This window comes from Borostomias antarcticus, assembly GCF_949987555.1.
Source record: "Borostomias antarcticus genome assembly, chromosome: 21".
Taxonomy (NCBI): Eukaryota; Metazoa; Chordata; class Actinopteri; order Stomiiformes; family Stomiidae; genus Borostomias; species Borostomias antarcticus.
The window spans coordinates 8,923,812-8,940,586 of record NC_140254.1 but is presented as its reverse complement, the minus strand read 5'-3'; the positions used below and the strand labels follow the sequence as shown (position 1 = coordinate 8,940,586).

General features: G+C 48.0%; 1 protein-coding gene across 1 annotated transcript in view; it reads right to left on the bottom strand.

The window, feature by feature from the left end:
- The window catches only part of csmd2 (CUB and Sushi multiple domains 2), a gene marked incomplete at both ends in the record, with an annotated part of 339,405 nt that extends 322,841 nt beyond the window's left edge, over positions 1-16,564 (bottom strand). The window contains 1 exon segment of the mRNA XM_084454911.1: positions 16,375-16,564. Coding sequence (XP_084311037.1) covers positions 16,375-16,564 — 190 coding nt within the window.
- Between the last annotated feature and the right edge of the window lie 211 nt (positions 16,565-16,775).

The window sequence follows — 16,775 nt, the reverse complement described above, 5'->3', positions numbered from 1 at the left end:
AAAAACACTGAGAGACGTCAGCTCATTCAAAACTCGCAGCCCGACTAACAACAAAATTAATTAACAAAACCAAGAAGAGAGAGCACATTAGTCCAGTATTAGCTGCTCTAACATTTAGTTGATTTTAAGGTCCTCCTTCTCATATACAAAGCCCTTAATGGGCAAGGAAGCTACATTGCTAACTTCCTTGTCAACTACATGCCTTCAAGAACACACTGGGCCTCATTCACCAACGAAGTAAAGAAGTTCGTAAGAAGAATTTCTTCTTAAACTGTACTTACGCCGTTTCTAAGAAAATTCGGGCATTCACCAATGGTTTCTCATCTGGGATTTGTTCTCAGCTAAGAACAGAATATACGAACACTGAATAGCAGTCACAAGTAGGCCATTTGAGTGCGGAAATGTAGACTATGCAAAATTGGTGATTGCGGTCAACTCAATTCTACAGTTGGATGATATATGATTGAAATATAATTATATTTGCATAATTCCCAATAACGTATCCTAATCATAACCATAATTTCCATTGTAAACGTCAGAATATCTGATGTCATTGTTTAAATCATTTCGCTCCGAATTGCTTGTCATTCGTGTTGATCAGTCTTGAAGATGTTGATAAAATATTTACATTGCGTGTTAATAATTTATGATTTTGGTGTAAATAAATGAGTGTTGTGTTTTGTTTTAATTCTTTGACCGTTCTGCAAAAGCACCGTGAGATTTCGCTGTATAGGCCTACATATAATACCAACAAATCCATGACCATTTCATCATTTGGCGATTGCGGTCACCTCAATTCTACAGTTGGATGTGTGTTAGTGCGCTAGACGGAGAGTCTGCTGCGGAGAGGGGGTGGTAGTCCGCATCCCTGGTGTCTGTATCCATATCGCCAGCGGCGCGCACACCCAACAGTGCTGTTGTCCCTATTATGGCACCAACGCGCTGGTCGAACTCGGACAACAGTGGGCACGCCGGCCCCCCTCCAGTGGCCTGCATATCTTTCCTCAAGATTTAACATTCACGAGTCCTTTATTTGTCACATGCAGCCTAATGTCCAGTCACAGTGAAATGTTGCCGCCGGCTCCAAGGTTATGGTCATTACAGATAAACTCCAATACTCAATTTACAAATGACACAATAAGGACCATTTCTACAGTAGCCTATGTAGATAAGATCAGACACGTAGGGTACCTCTTTTGTCAACTGCTAGCGTTGACTGCTGTGTATGCTATATAGCCTACATTTTTGTAGACTGTAGGCTATTGTATTGTATTCTATCACGTTGACATTTTGCACTGTTCTGCCTCGCTATGTTTATGCACCAAGGCAACTTCCTCGTAGTAGGAGGCCTACTTGGCTGAATTAAAATCAGATTTTGATTGCCCACGCTGGATTCGACAAGCAGTCCTCTGACTTGCTAACGCACCTGACACAACCCCACCTAAACCATTATGCTATCGAAAAGCTGGCGAGTCGAGAGTGCGAATTAGCGGTATTCATTCAGAGAAGTGACATCTGCGCACGACCCTGTAGTTGTATATCCTTATATGGGGCTGGCGGGGAGTTTACCTATGCTAATTCATGTGAGCGGCCACAAGCTTTGAACTTGAGAAGAGAAGGTAGGTGCGAACTCTTCCAGCGGTTTACGAACATGTCGTGAATCAGACGGGAGCTTTCCTTAGAAACGTTCTTAGGAAGAAATTTAAGAACAGAACTTAAGAAGATATTGGTGAATGAGGCCCATTGTGATCATCCACTACTGGTCTAATAGAAGTTCCCAGCAATAGCCTGAAGAAGATTGGGAGTGCAGGCCAAAGCTATGGAACTCAATACCTATAGATATCAGGGAAGCCAGCTCGCTAAATGGTTTTAAAAGAAAGCTAATAACATATCTCTTAATTTTAGCTTTTCCCTTCTGCACTCTACTGCACTTCTCTCTTTGTTTAATGTATCTCTCAGTACAATCTTTTATTAAACTGTGATTTTTACACTGTATTATCTTTATCTTTTATTATGTTTTATCTTCCACCTTATTTTCTTGCTTTTTGTTTATTTTTATGTCATTATTTTATGTCATTAGAGAAGGAGAGAGAGAGAAGGAGAGAGCGAGAGAAGGAGAGAGAGAGAAGGAGAGAGAAGGAGAGAGAGAAGGAGATAGAGAGAGAAGGAGAGAGAGAGAAGGAGAGAGCGAGAGAAGGAGAGAGAGAGAAGGAGAGAGAGAGAAGGAGAGAGAAGGAGATAGAGAGAGAAGGAGAGAGAGAGAATGAGATAGAGAAGGAGAGAGAGAGAAGGAGAGCGAGAAGGAGAGAGAGAGAGAGAAGGAGAGAGTGGGAGAGAGAGTATTTTTGGTTCTCAGTCTCATTGCCTGTCCTGCTGAGGTCATCATCTGGGGGTGAACAGGGCCATCTGCAACATCTGCAAATCCTAGAGGTGTGTTTGTGGGGATTTCAGCAGATCCCCAAAGCAATGAGTCTCTGTGTGTGTGTGTGTGTGTGTGTGTGTGTGTGTGTGTGTCATCTTGTGCTGGGCCTGTTTGTGGGCAAGAGCATGCAGAGAAACTGCAGGGACAAAGTAGCTATTACACCAGGGTTACCATGCCTCTCACTGGGGAAAATGACTGTTCTCCACACACACACACACACACACACACACACACACACACACACACACACACACACACAGACACCATCAATACCATGAGGATGGGGCAAAAAATCTCTTTCTGGCTGCAATTCTCTCTCTCTGGCTGTTTCTCTCTCTTTCTTTCTCTTTCTCTTTCCCTCTCCCTCTCTCTCTCTCCCTCTCCCTCTCCCTCTCCCTCTCTCTCTCTTTCAGCAGTTCACATCAAAGGGACAAAGTATACCAACAAATCTCTCTCTCTCTCTCTCTCTCTCTCTCTCTCTTTCTCTCAACTCCTTCTCTCCACCTCTAAACCGCTTTATCATCTTGTAAACAGAGGATAAAATGCAAAAGTTGAAGGCTTTATAAAAGAGCCAGATAGATATGTGCATCTCTAAAGAATTGTGTTTTCAGCTTTCACTGCAAAGTAGCCGTCACATACAACACACACAAAATACCCGGAGAATCCACTAGAAAGGTTTAGAAAGTCAGCGTGAACCAACGGAGGCTTCTCCGGCACGGCCACCAGACTCATGAACAAGGCTTGTGTCCCCCTCTGATGAAGCCCTAGTATGTTGACAAGCTGCAATGGCAATAAAACAAATTCAGATTCTGTCATATAGCACATAAAAGACCTACAGTACCCTTGACCTACAGTAGCCTGTCCACTCTCTGTCCGTCTCTCTGTCCAGACTTTCCACCGTCGGCCTGACAGCGTTCATATTCAGTACGGGTATCCACAGGGTTCCCAGACAGACCATGACAGGGAGGGATTTATAATTAATTTATGTTTTGGGTAATTTTTATATAAAATACTGATCCGAGCTCTGATACAGCCTGATAAATACATTTTCATCATAAATTGATGCAGAAAAGGCACAAATTGGTCAGAGAAATTCACCAGAATTCAGGAAATGAAGTGTTTGATGCTCAATATTTGAGCCCCCCCTTCCAGCAGGCTGGATATAGGCCTGATTCAAACTTCAAATGCACAATAATATAATAGTGTGTGTGTGTCTGTGTGTGTGTGTGTGTGTGTGTGTGTGTGTGTGTGTGTGTGTGTTTCTGAGATGATGAAAGCTCTTCCGCTCCATATGTCTCTTAGCGCCTCCATTCATCTTGGGTTGTGTCTCCCCTGGCCGCATCTTATCCAGATTAACCTCAAGATGGCCGCCATTAGACGGGGGTGGAATGGGCGGACTGAGCACCTTACTGTACATTAGTCTAATGCCCAGGGAGAGGGGGGCCTTGTGCTTTGTGCAATCACACAGGCTCACACACACACAAACACACACACACACAAACGCACGCTCACACACAGGCTCCCTACAGAGCGCCCACACACACACACACACACACACACACACACACACACACATATATATTATCGTGCATATGAAGTTTGAGTCAGGCCTAGTTTGAGTAGGGCTCAAATTTTGAGCGTCAAACACTTAATTTCCCGCATTCTGGTGAGTTTTTCTGACTTGCCCTGCCTCCTAGGCACCCTGCCCTGCCTCCTAGGCACCCTGCCCTGCCTCCTAGGCACCCTGCCCTTCCTCCTAGGCACCCTGCCCTGCCTCCTAGGCACCCTGCCCTGCCTCCTAGGCACCCTGCCCTTCCTCCTAGGCACCCTGCCCTGTCTCCTAGGCACCCTGCCCTGCCTCCTAGGCACCCTGCCCTGCCTCCTAGGCACCCTGCCCTGCCTCCTAGGCACCCTGCCCTGCTTCCTAGGCACCCTGCCCTGCTTCCTAGGCACCCTGCCCTTCCTCCTAGGCACCCTGCCCTGCCTCCTAGGCACCCTGCCCTGCCTCCTAGGCACCCTGCCCTTCCTCCTAGGCACCCTGCCCTGCCTCCTAGGCACCCTGCCCTGCCTCCTAGGCACCCTGCCCTGCTTCCTAGGCACCCTGCCCTTCCTCCTAGGCACCCTGCCCTGCCTCCTAGGCACCCTGCCCTTCCTCCTAGGCACCCTGCCCTGCCTCCTAGGCACCCTGCCCTGCTTCCTAGGCACCCTGCCCTGCTTCCTAGGCACCCTGCCCTTCCTCCTAGGCACCCTGCCCTGCCTCCTAGGCACCCTGCCCTGCTTCCTAGGCACCCTGCCCTTCCTCCTAGTCACCCTGCCCTGCCTCCTAGGCACCCTGCCCTGCTTCCTAGGCACCCTGCCCTGCTTCCTAGGCACCCTGCCCTTCCTCCTAGGCACCCTGCCCTGCCTCCTAGGCACCCTGCCCTGTCTCCTAGGCACCCTGCCCTGCCTCCTAGGCACCCTGCCCTTCCTCCTAGGCACCCTGCCCTGCCTCCTAGGCACCCTGCCCTTCCTCCTAGGCACCCTGCCCTGCCTCCTAGGCACCCTGCCCTGTCTCCTAGGCACCCTGCCCTGCCTCCTAGGCACCCTGCCCTTCCTCCTAGGCACCCTGCCCTGCTTCCTAGGCACCCTGCCCTTCCTCCTAGGCACCCTGCCCTGCCTCCTAGGCACCCTGCCCTGCATCCTAGGCACGGCAAGTGATGCTGGAACCAGTAAACACATGTTTACTACACCCGCTGATAATGTAACTGACAAATAGATTTCCTCCTTAGCTCTGTGATGGGATCCAATCACATCACAGAACCATCATCCCAAAGGGTCATTTGAGTATCTAAGGAAGTCGATGCCAATGGCAATACATGTCATACACTCACAGTATGAATACAAACAGACACACACACACACACACACACACACACACACACACACACACACATACAGAGGTCCCTAGAGATTGAGGCGTGATGTCAACACTGACCTTGCTATGGGCGAGAATATGTTTGCTTTGGTTGGAGAAACACACCGACAGAGACACACACACACACACACACAAAATCGGCAGCACAGATACACCAACACAGAAACACAAGCCCCTTTCAGACCTAGTTCCTCATAAATTACTGTGATAACCTTTCCGGCACCGCGAGTGATTTTCACTACTCACACATTCCCGCCCTTTCACACGTCTCTTCTTTCAGCTTTTCATTCACTGAACGTAGAATAATGTTAGCAGAGATGGAGAGGAGCATTATTAGCTCTTCCACTCACATGATTAAACATGCTGTTTCTGTCAGATAGATACATAGCTATCTAGGCAACATTTTTTAGGTTTGACAGTTGGTCAACTGTTCGCAGAATTTGTTAGTGAGTTAGCTAGCTAGCTAACTATAGATAGTGAGTGTAGTTTAATGGCTACAGCATTCTGTTGAGGTACAGTAGAACCTCAGAGATCCGTTCTGTTGAGGTACAGTAGAACCTCAGAGATCCGTTCTGTTGAGGTACAGTAGAACCTCAGAGATCCGTTCTGTTGAGGTACAGTAGAACCTCAGAGATCCGTTTTGTTGAGGCTGAACCTCAGAGACGCCCATCAGAGATCCGCAAAGTCCGGTCAACCCAACAGCTGTCAGAACCAGAAGAACCATCAAACTGAACATTTTACTGTAACGTGAGCTTTAAAGTGACCTTTATTTAGAGGAGCGAGTTTTCAGTGAGTGAGAGTGAGTGTGCACAGTGGGGACATTGTTGTGATGTGTCCACACTGGACTGTCAGATGTAGTAGCTAGTTGGCTATTTGACTGTCATGTCAATGCCGTTCCGATTGCTATTGGGGGTATTCATTGATTTATTCTGAGTGAAAATTAAATAAATGTCCTATTTTGTAAATGTGCTGTATTTTGACATCACTTTCAGAGTAACCAACATTTTGGAGTTCCGAACGACCCTCTTTCCCAAGGTGTTCGGATCTCTGACTGAAAACTACAGATACTGTAGACCTATATAACGACAAATGCACCAACATATTGTTTCTGTGTAATTTATTGTCCCAATCCTCAAACTGACAGCTATGGATGTGTAATGTTTTATATTCTGTAGCTTAACAATTGAACACATATGCTGCTCAGGTCGCTAGCTCAGGTCTCTAGCTCAGGTCGCTAGCTCAGGTCGCTAGCTCAGGTCGCTAGCTCAGGTCGCTAGCCCAGGTCTCTAGACCAGGTCGCTAGCTCAAGTGGGCTAGCCCAGGTCGCTAGCTCAGGTGGCTAGCTCAGGTCTCTAGACCAGGTCGCTAGCTCAGGTCGCTAGCTCAGGTCGCTAGCCTAAGTTGCTGGTTGAAAGAGGCTATAATGCTACAGTGAAATAGTATTGTTAATGTAAGGACTCCCTGCCATAATAAAAGTTAGGGTAACAATATTGCTGAACATCTCATTGTATATTATTATCTCGCCATTTTGCTTATTAGATATATGTTAAAATGAATTTTGGAGCTTCCATTGACTCTCTACACACGTGAGAGTATTAGTCATCAGACTGGCGTGCTGCTCCCTGCAGGGTTAATGCTTCTGTTCACAACACAGTCATATCAGCTAGTCCCATGGAATGATCCTTGGTCTTGACACAGGAAATTGGCGGTGCAGATCCCCCCCACCCACACACACACATGCACACACACACACACACACACACACACACACACACACACACACACACACACACACACACAAATACACACATACATACAAACACACACATACAAACGCACACACGCACACAAATACACACATACAAGCACACACACACAGACGGACACACACACACACACATACACATTATTACTCTCTGGGCTCAGTGGGGAAGGCACAATGGGGTGTGTGTTCTCTCACACAGGGAGGAAGAGCCAGTTCCTTCCAGCTGGGTCATATCTAACCACCACCATTATCAGCTCAGCCAAAGGCTCTGTGCTCGCATGCGCGCACACACACACACACACACACACACACACACACACACACACACACACAAACACACACACACAAACAAAGACGCACAAGATAGATAGATAGATAGATAGATAGATAGATAGATAGATAGATAGATAGATAGATAGATAGATAGATAGATAGATAGATAGATAGATAGATAGATAGATAGATAGATAGATAGATAGATGACATGGGCACTAATAAGCCTCCTCAACCAGGAACTGTGTTGCCTTTACATAAAACAACATAGCTAGCCATGAATTTGATAGCCTATATGGTTCTGATTGGTCACATGTCTAAATAATAACCGGGCCTCTACAAATAATTATATATAAATAATTGGATTTGATGTTAGAAGTGATCCATCGCAAGTCCGTCTCAAATTGTATCCGGTGCACTTATTTTTTTAAGCGAAGCACTCGCATCAAGGCCTTTGATGCCAGCGGGTTAGGGTTAAGGTGCGAGCCCGCCGGCCCAGCCTTGATGCTGCCGTAGCGTTAGCCAGACGGCAGCGGCTGAACCCGTCCGTGATCGGGGTGGCTGAGGTCTCTGATGACCCTGCGGGCTTCGCTGGCTCTCTGACCGCTGTCCAGCTCCTGGATGGAGGGAAGCTCACGCCCACGGATGCTGTGGGAAGTCCGCTCTCTCCTCCAGCGCTTTGCGTTTGAGGGCAGAGCAGCTCCCAGACCACGCTGAGATGTTGCTAACAGCTCCGTACAGCTCACAGCAGCCAGCTAATCGATACAATAGCGGCCTATTCAAGGTCAGAGTCAGAGCCTTAGTGTCGTAGTCAGTGTGTGTGTGTGTGTGTGTGTGTGTTATTTCTTTTTTCTTTTTTTTTACTTTACTTGTGCGGGGGAGTTTATTCAACTCTTCTTCAAATAGAACTCCCACACACATTACAGGCCGGGTAAGGTGAGTCTGTGTGTGTGTGTGTGTTTGGCAGAGAGAGAGAGAGGGGGGGGGGGGGAGAGAGAGATAGAGAGAGGGGGGGGGGGAGAGATAGAGAGAGGGGGGGGCAGAGAGAGATGGCAAAAAGAGATCAGAAAGAGTGGAAGAGACTGGAAGCAGTCCAAGGAATCCTGTTCACTGTCCATGTCCTGGAAGCAAAACGCTGTTTCCATGGCAACAGGAAAAAGAACAACACATACACACACACACACACACACACACCCTTTTTCCTATCCAGTTTCCCTGGGGGATCTATGGAGAATGCGGGTGGAGTGACAGCACCGGGCGTTAGCGGAAGTCAATCATCCCCTTCCTGCTTCCCCTTCGCCAGAGCTGTCGTCCGTAGCGTCGCAGCCTCAGGTCGGAGGTCAGCGCTACGGTCGCCTCCACTTCCCTCGTCTCGTCTCCGGCCTCGTCGGAAGTGTTTTAGATTCGCTAACGAAGCTTTCCTTGTATTTGACCACTCCCTCTTCAGTGTGTGTGGCCTAGCGAGGAAGAGGAGGGTGAGGATGATCAAGGTCCCCTGGGTAACAGTATCATGGAGGCACTAAGCATTTCAAACGATCGTCCCGGAGAAAATAAATTGATCCAATCCTGAGCCGACCTGTGCGTGTGTGTGCGTGTGTGTTTGTGTTCTCTCTCTCAGAGTGTGTAAGGTGGGTCTGTACAATGCATGTGTGTGTTGATCTGTGTGTGTTTGTGTCTTAGTTAATGTTCTGTGTGTGTGTGTGTCTTAGTTAATGTTCTGTGTGTTTGTGTGTCTTAGTTAATGTTCTGTGTGTGTGTGTGTCTTAGTTAATGTTCTGTGTGTTTGTGTGTCTTAGTTAATGTTCTGTGTGTTTGTGTGTCTTAGTTAATGTTCTGTGTGTGTGTGTGTGTGTCTTAGTTAATGTTCTATGTGTTTGTGTGTCTTAGTTAATGTTCTGTGTGTGTGTGTGTGTGTGTCTTAGTTAATGTGCTGTGTGTTTGTGTCTTAGTTAATGTTCTGTGTGTGTCTTAGTTAATGTTCTGTGTGTGTGTGTTTGTGTGTCTTAGTTCATGTTCTGTGTGTTTGTGTTAGTTAATGTTCTGTGTGTTTGTGTTAGTTAATGTTCTGTGTGTTTGTGTGTCTTAGTTAATGTTCTGTGTGTGTTTGTGTCTTAGTTAATGTTCTGTGTGTGTGTGTGTCTTAGTTAATGTTCTGTGTGTTTGTGTGTCTTAGTTAATGTTCTATGTGTTTGTGTGTCTTAGTTAATGTTCTGTGTGTTTGTGTGTCTTAGTTAATGTTCTGTGTGTGTTTGTGTGTCTTAGTTAATGTTCTGTGTGTTTGTGTGTCTTAGTTAATGTTCTCTGTGTGTGTGTGTCTTAGTTAATGTTCTGTGTGTGTTTGTGTGTCTTAGTTAATGTGCTGTGTGTGTGTGTGTGTCTTAGTTAATGTTCTGTGTGTGTGTGTTAGTTAATGTTCTGTGTGTGTCTTAGTAAATGTTCTGTGTGTCTTAGTTAATGTTCTGTGTGTGTTTGTGTGTCTTGTTCTGTGCGTGTTTGTGTGTCTTAGTTAATGTTCTGTGTGTGTGTCTTAGTTAAAATTCTGTGTGTGTGTTTGTGTCTTAGTTAATGTTCTGTGTGTTTGTGTCTTAGTTAATGTTCTGTGTGTTTGTGTGCCTTAGTTAATGTTATGTGTGTGTTTGTGTGTCTTAGTTAATGTTCTGTGTGTGTGTGTGTGTGTCTTAGTTAATTTTCTGTGTGTGTGTCTTAGTTAATGTTATATGTGTGCTTGTGTGTCTTAGTTAATGTTCTGTGTTTGTGTGTGTGTGTGTCTTAGTTAATGTTCTGTGTGTGTGTGTGTGTGTGTGTGTGTGTGTGTCTACTTAACTAGGTTAGACTGCCCTACAGTCCTGCAGGACTATCTAGCACTGAGAGAGGGATGAAGATGGATGAGGATGGATGGACGATCCATCACCGCACGTTATCCCTACAACCTCCCCACTGGGAGCCTTGACCTTTGAACTACAGCCCTTATAAAGGGTTGAAGGTTATGTTTGAATGGCTGCAGAATGCATCCTTCCTTCCTTCTTTCCTTCCTTCCTTCCTTGCTTCCTTCCTTCCTTCCTTCCTTCCTTCCTTCCTTCCTTCCTTCCTTCCTTCCTTCCTTCCTTCCTTCCTTCCTTCCTATCTTCCTTCCTTCATTCCTTCCTTCCTCCCTCTCTTCCTTCCTTCCTTCCTTCCTCCCTTCCTTCCTTCCTTCCTTCCTTCCTTCCTTCCTTCCTTCCTTCCTTCCTTCATTCCTCCCTCCCTCCCTCCCTCCCTCCCTCCCTCCCTCCCTCCCTCCTTCCCTTGGATAAATCACTGATCTGATGTGACTGGATGGGGGCCAGCTGTGTGGAGACTATCCTGTCCTGGATTCTATCAGATGAAGGACGCCTCGTAGATGTGTTTCACACGTAAGGCCAAGCTCATGACCCCAACCAATCACAGTCCATCCCTGTGAACGTCAGTGATGAGCTTCTCTCTTTGTGGAACTGATAAACACGGCCTATATATACATAAACACACACACACACACATCGAGAAAACACTAAAAACCACAGGAAAGAGGCACTCCTGATCAGCATTCATGACACACCAAGGCTAGCACTTGAAACAGGCCCTCTTCTTCTTCTTCTCCATCTTCCTCCTCCCTTCACCCCTATACCCCACTAAACCGCCCGTGATAAATCACCACGACAACACCCAATCACGAGGAGGGAGGGAGGGAGGGAGATGGAGGAGGCAGAATAAACCCTTAGAAGATTCACGACCACCAGCCATCTAATCTGTAGGATCGCTGATAGCTGATAAGCAGTACACAGAAGGGGCAGCCTTCTTTCGGATACACACACCTAGATTCCTAGATTGGACGTCTCTACTAGGCCCTCCGCTGATAAAACCACATCTCACATCTGGGCTGGCTCAACCGTTGTTGTTTTTTAGATAAGCCACCCTTTGGCGCCGCCCAATTCCAGCGGCGCCAATCAGATCCAATCCCCCGGCACTGTTTTGCAAGGGCACAGCTGACAAAAAACAGGGTAGTGCCGTCATAAGCCAAGAGAATAACCTCTCATTGACCGCCATTCACTTTGGGACTCAGGCCCAGGAGCGGAATTCATTACCCCCTTCATTCTCTATGGGTTCTGAGGGGGGCGGGGGGGCAATTAGCGCTGACTAATTGGCCAATTAGTGATTTGTGTTCTCAGAACTAGTGAGGATGAAGTCTATACTGTAATAGAATGGTGGTGAATTGTGGCTGTGATACCTGTCCAGCAGAACTGGGTCAAAATACTACTGGAAATCATTTCCTTGACCAGTCCTGAGTGGTGGGTGGGCGGGGCTTCTTTGAGAACAGCCCATTGGTTCCATTCTGCCAGACAAGGGAAATCAAGCACATATAGCTAACTGAAATTACTCTATTTCAAATAGTATTTTGAGACAGGTCTGTTCTCTTTGTAGTGTTTAGAGGGACAGATTCAAACCTGGCTCAAGTAGTTTTTTGGGTTGTTTTCTCACATGTGGTGAATGTTTCATTCAGTCTGCCTTCGTCAGGGTACAGGAAATGATTTTAATGCTGTGTGGAGTCTTTGAAAAGTGACATGTGTATCCAATTCCCAATTACAAATGGTACCTGACTATGAATGAGTATAGCTTGAGAATGGTCTAAATGTTACCAGGTAGCTGTAAGCCTAAGATCAAGCACACAGAGATGAAGAGAGTGACAGGACCAGGAAAGGCTGGGACTCGTGATTATGACATTGTAAAAACAAACAGAATGTGTGTGTGTGCGCGTGCAGATGCGTGTGTGTGTGTGTGTGTGTGCGTGTGGGTGTGTGCGTGTGTGTGTGTGTGTGTCCGTGTGTGTGCGTGCGTGTGTGTGTCCGTGTGTGTGAGTGTGCGTGCGTATGCGTGTGTGTGTATGTGTGTGTGCAGGGGACCGGGTGTCTGATCAGACAGGCGCAGCGGTGTGTCGGCGTGGAGACAGATGACAGCCTGAACCAGAGGAGAGCGTGAGCAGCCCACTGGGGAGACGATGACTGAGATCGCAAAGGACCGCCTGCGTCATCCACACACACACACACACACACACCTCATCATGAAAGCCCATGAAACCCAGTCGTCCTGTAATGAATGGAGGTGGAGATTGGTGTACTCACACTTGTGCACATGCCTGCGCACACGCACGTGCGCGCACACACACACACTCTCTCTCTCTCTCTCCTAATGGCCTTTTAGCTGTGCACAATGTGTTGAAATAGTCTGAAAGAGGAGCAGGGGTAATGCCAGAGAAGATGAGACTCCTCTCCTAGCAGATCATTTTGGGGGCGGCTGTAGCTCAGTTGGTAGAGCGGGTCGTTCAGTGATCGAAGGGTCGGCGGTACGAATCCCAGCTCCGACTGTTCACATGTCGAAGTGTCCCTGAGCAAGACACCTAACCCCAAATTGCTCCCAATGAGCAGGTTAGCACCTTGCATGGCAGCTACCGCCATTGGTGTGTGAGTGTGTGTGTGAATGGGTGAATGAGAGGCCATTGTAAAGCGCTTTGAGTGCCGCTAAGGTGGAAAAGCGCTATATAAGTGCAGTCCATTTACCATTTACCTTTTAAAACAGAGACCCCGGCTTAAAACCACTACAAAGATAAAGACTAGGTATCTCCTCCTTCCCTCTCTCTCTCTCTCTCTATCTCTTATCTCTCTCTCTCTTTCATCCCTCTCTCTCACTCCCCCCCTCATCCCCCTCTCTCTCTCATCCCTCTTTATTTCTCCACTGATGATTATCATGAGCGAGAGGAGAGGCCAGTGAGGGCCGTGCACGCACACACACACACACACACACACATGCACACACACACACACACACACGCAAACACACATGCACACACACACACACAGGGGGAGAGGGAAGATATATGGAAGTCAGTATTGAACGCCCCCCCCCGCCACACACACACACACACACACACTCATGCCCACCCCACACCGCGTCCCTGTCAGCATGGTAGGCCTGGCGCTAGTGAGAGCTTTGCCTTGGTGTACAGCTGTGCTAACGACACGGACTGGAGCGGCCTACGGGGAGGACCTGTCCGTGGTCCTGAAACGGACCGCAGCTCCAGCGCCTCGGTTCAGGAACTACTAGCCGCTCTCTCGCCGGCCGCTCTCCAAGGTCCTGAATTTGAAACTGTCACTTTTGGGGCCGGCGGCGGCGCTGGATATCTAAACCATCTGTTCGCCTTTGTTTATCGGGCTGTGGGGGTGAAGCCGCGACGCCTCCCGTGTCTCACGGGACTGACGGCGAGGGGGTGGGGGGGCTCACGCGCGCACAATTTGGAACCGTGTCTGTGGTACAATGTCATGTCTATTGGTATTCAAACGACCTCGGATAAAATGCAAAAAAGAATGGAGAGCCAAGAAGCCAACCATACGTTACACAAAGTTACATCACGGCCGCACACTGAAACCGTAGTGCATAAATAAAAAATGCGGTTTGGTTAACAAGAGCCGAGGGTTGCGTTACGCAGGCGACGAGAAGACAATACGTGATCCCCGTGAATGCAGACATTGTTGAGTGATTAGTCTCGTATTACCGGGCGGCGAGTGATCTAACACCGGGCAAACCTCGGCGCGTGGGTTCCGCCGTGTTCACGTTGCCACACATGCCTAGTCATCCGTGATCTGCCTCATCCGTCTGTCATTCCTCGGCCTACATCTTCCATCGTGCCCCGCCTCTCTCTCCCGTCTTCACTGTCGTGGGTTTAATGAACGAAGGTTGATTAGCGTTTATTGAGCGGCCGGCCCCGCGGGAGCGGGCGGTTTAGAGTGAGAGAGTGATGGAGCGCCAGTTGTTAACTCAATATCTATCCACCAGAGACGCTTCGCACGTTATCGGATCACTGCGTCACGTTGAGGGTGAGAGCCTCGCTAAAACAGGCACACAAGGAGTTTCCGAAAGGAACTTGGACAGCAGTGGCCAAACCTACAATATTTTATTTTAATCGGTGAGCCCTCCTCACTCACCACGGTTGAGCACTCGTGATAAAATCATTCAAATGTATACCGGCATCTGGTTTCACGGAAGCCTTTCACGACATGAAGTGTCTGTGAAACCGTCACTCTATAGCCTACTCCAAATATAGCCTAACTCGTAAAGGCGTTTGCAAAGCCCCCCCCCCGTCTCTTATCTAAAACCGGGCTGCGTGGGCAGTGTGCAGCTGCTCGTCCGCGTCTCCTCGTTCCCGCCACTAGTGTGAATCTCTGGTGCCGCTCAATGGGAGAACGCGGCAACTGCTGCTGGTGTCCGCAGCGCGAGAGGAGGAGAGCAGCCACATCACCGTGGGACTCAGACATTTAGCGAGATCCGTTGTCATGCCGTAGGCTAAACACTTGCTGGGTAGCCTAAAGTGGTGATAGTATGGTTAAATTATGAGAAATGCCCACCCAAAATAAGTTGGTTTTTTTCAAAGTGGTTAATCCATGTGTTTGAATTGGTCATATGTGATGCTGCCCACAGGGCCAGAGGCTAATGCTCAAGATGCGACTGCGGGAGATTGTGTCGACAGTCATAAGATGGTAGGCTATAGAATGGGTTTGAATCGTCCCTAGGACCCGGTCAAGTGGTGGGTTCTCCAAAAAGGCAGAGGGCGAATGTTGGACTATGTGTGTATCCATGACTGTCTACACCGTATGTTGGATGATCGTGCGTAAATGAGCGCGGACGGATGGCAGTTTGGGTGGGGAGCTAGGCTATACTGTAATGACTCAAACGTGCCATCCACCACTGAACACATTTCCATGGCGAGATTTCCGTCTTGGTAGGCCATGTTGAAATCGCAAAATTTCCCCCAGGGGGATCCATAAAGTATATATCTATTTAATTCGTTTCTATCCGTTTATTGCATGCTGGAAGGTCTTATTGGTGGCGTGTACGACAAAACAACAACGTATAATCACTAACGCCAAGGGTGGCTATAGGCCTGGCTCTTCCGTAACCCCGTGCATAGTCGTCATTTTGATTGCAAAGGCCTTCATACAGCGGTTAGATTTCCTTCCAAAGAACCTGCTCAAGAAAATAGCTACTGAGTTAAAATACACTCTATAGTCACCGAGGCCGCTCTGCAGCTCTGAAGGCAGATCGATCTAAAACCACGGCGAGTTGTTCAAACGTAGAATATCACTGCCATTCTCCAAGAAAGAAGATGCTCACGTTTAGGGTTAAGTTTACCCTTAGTTGTTGAACGCTGGTAGGACCCCGTCCACGTTCGTGCCAACTATACCCAAAGATTTAACGATTCCATATGTCACCTCTAATTGTATAATTTACCCCCGCCCCCACTCTCTCCCTCTCTCTCTCTCACACACACACACACACACACACACACACACACACACACACACACACACACACACACACACACACACACTCACTCAAAGGATGAGAAGGCATTCATCAGACTCATCCTCATAAAATGAAAGGTGAGTGTACAGTAGAACCCACGGCCAAGCGGATATAGGCAACTCAATGACATGAAGAAACGAACCAGAGAAATACTTGATCAGAGCAGAAGTTAATAGGGCTGATTGTATTCACAATCCCATGGCATAGCCTACTTGACGTTCAACCGGTGCTCGCATGATGACCACCTAACGGATTCACGGAGTGGGGAGGTTGTAGCTATAGCCTACAGCAGCCTTCGCGAACCATCAAATAGACCGACGCTCAGCAGCGAGATAACCCCGCATAGAGATACTGTTGGCTACGTTATCACACGATTGTATCTAACCTCGTTTTCTTGAACGAGAAATGAGAAAATACACATTCGATTATGCAATGCCGGTCCGTGTCAACGGAATAGGAGCCGTCTCCCCCGGCAGAACCCCCATCGTTTTACTGCCCTCATCAACCAACTTTCACTTGTATGAAAAGCGACATTCACTGAAAGGTGTAGGCAGGCTGCTTAGCATTCTGGAGGGGATAGCGGGAAATATAGCCCACTGCGCTTTACTACACAGAGCGTCAGAAACTTACCTTTTACGGAGGCAGCCAGTAGCCCCATATACAAGAACAGCACCTTGCTCCAATAGTGCGCCTGTACTCCCCCCTTCATTAGCGCAAAAATACGTATTCCGTTCTTTTTCCTCGGCCCGCTATGCCTGCTGCACGCGCATTCCGTTCTCCTTGCGAGTCCCGTTCCGTCCCGGTTCGAGGCGGCCGTCATGGCAGGGGATTTCTGGCAGGCGCGGTTAGTTATCAGACGGGTTTTCAAACGGGAGATTCACTTGGTGTAGAGGCGCTGAGGAAAAATCCCAATGCATCGAGGCTCGGATCTCGCAGCTGGACTGAACCATGTCATGCGGACCGCGGGGTTTGCGAATCTATCCGTTAAGATTTCACACAAGGCTAGAATAAACCGAGGGAGAGAGAGTACA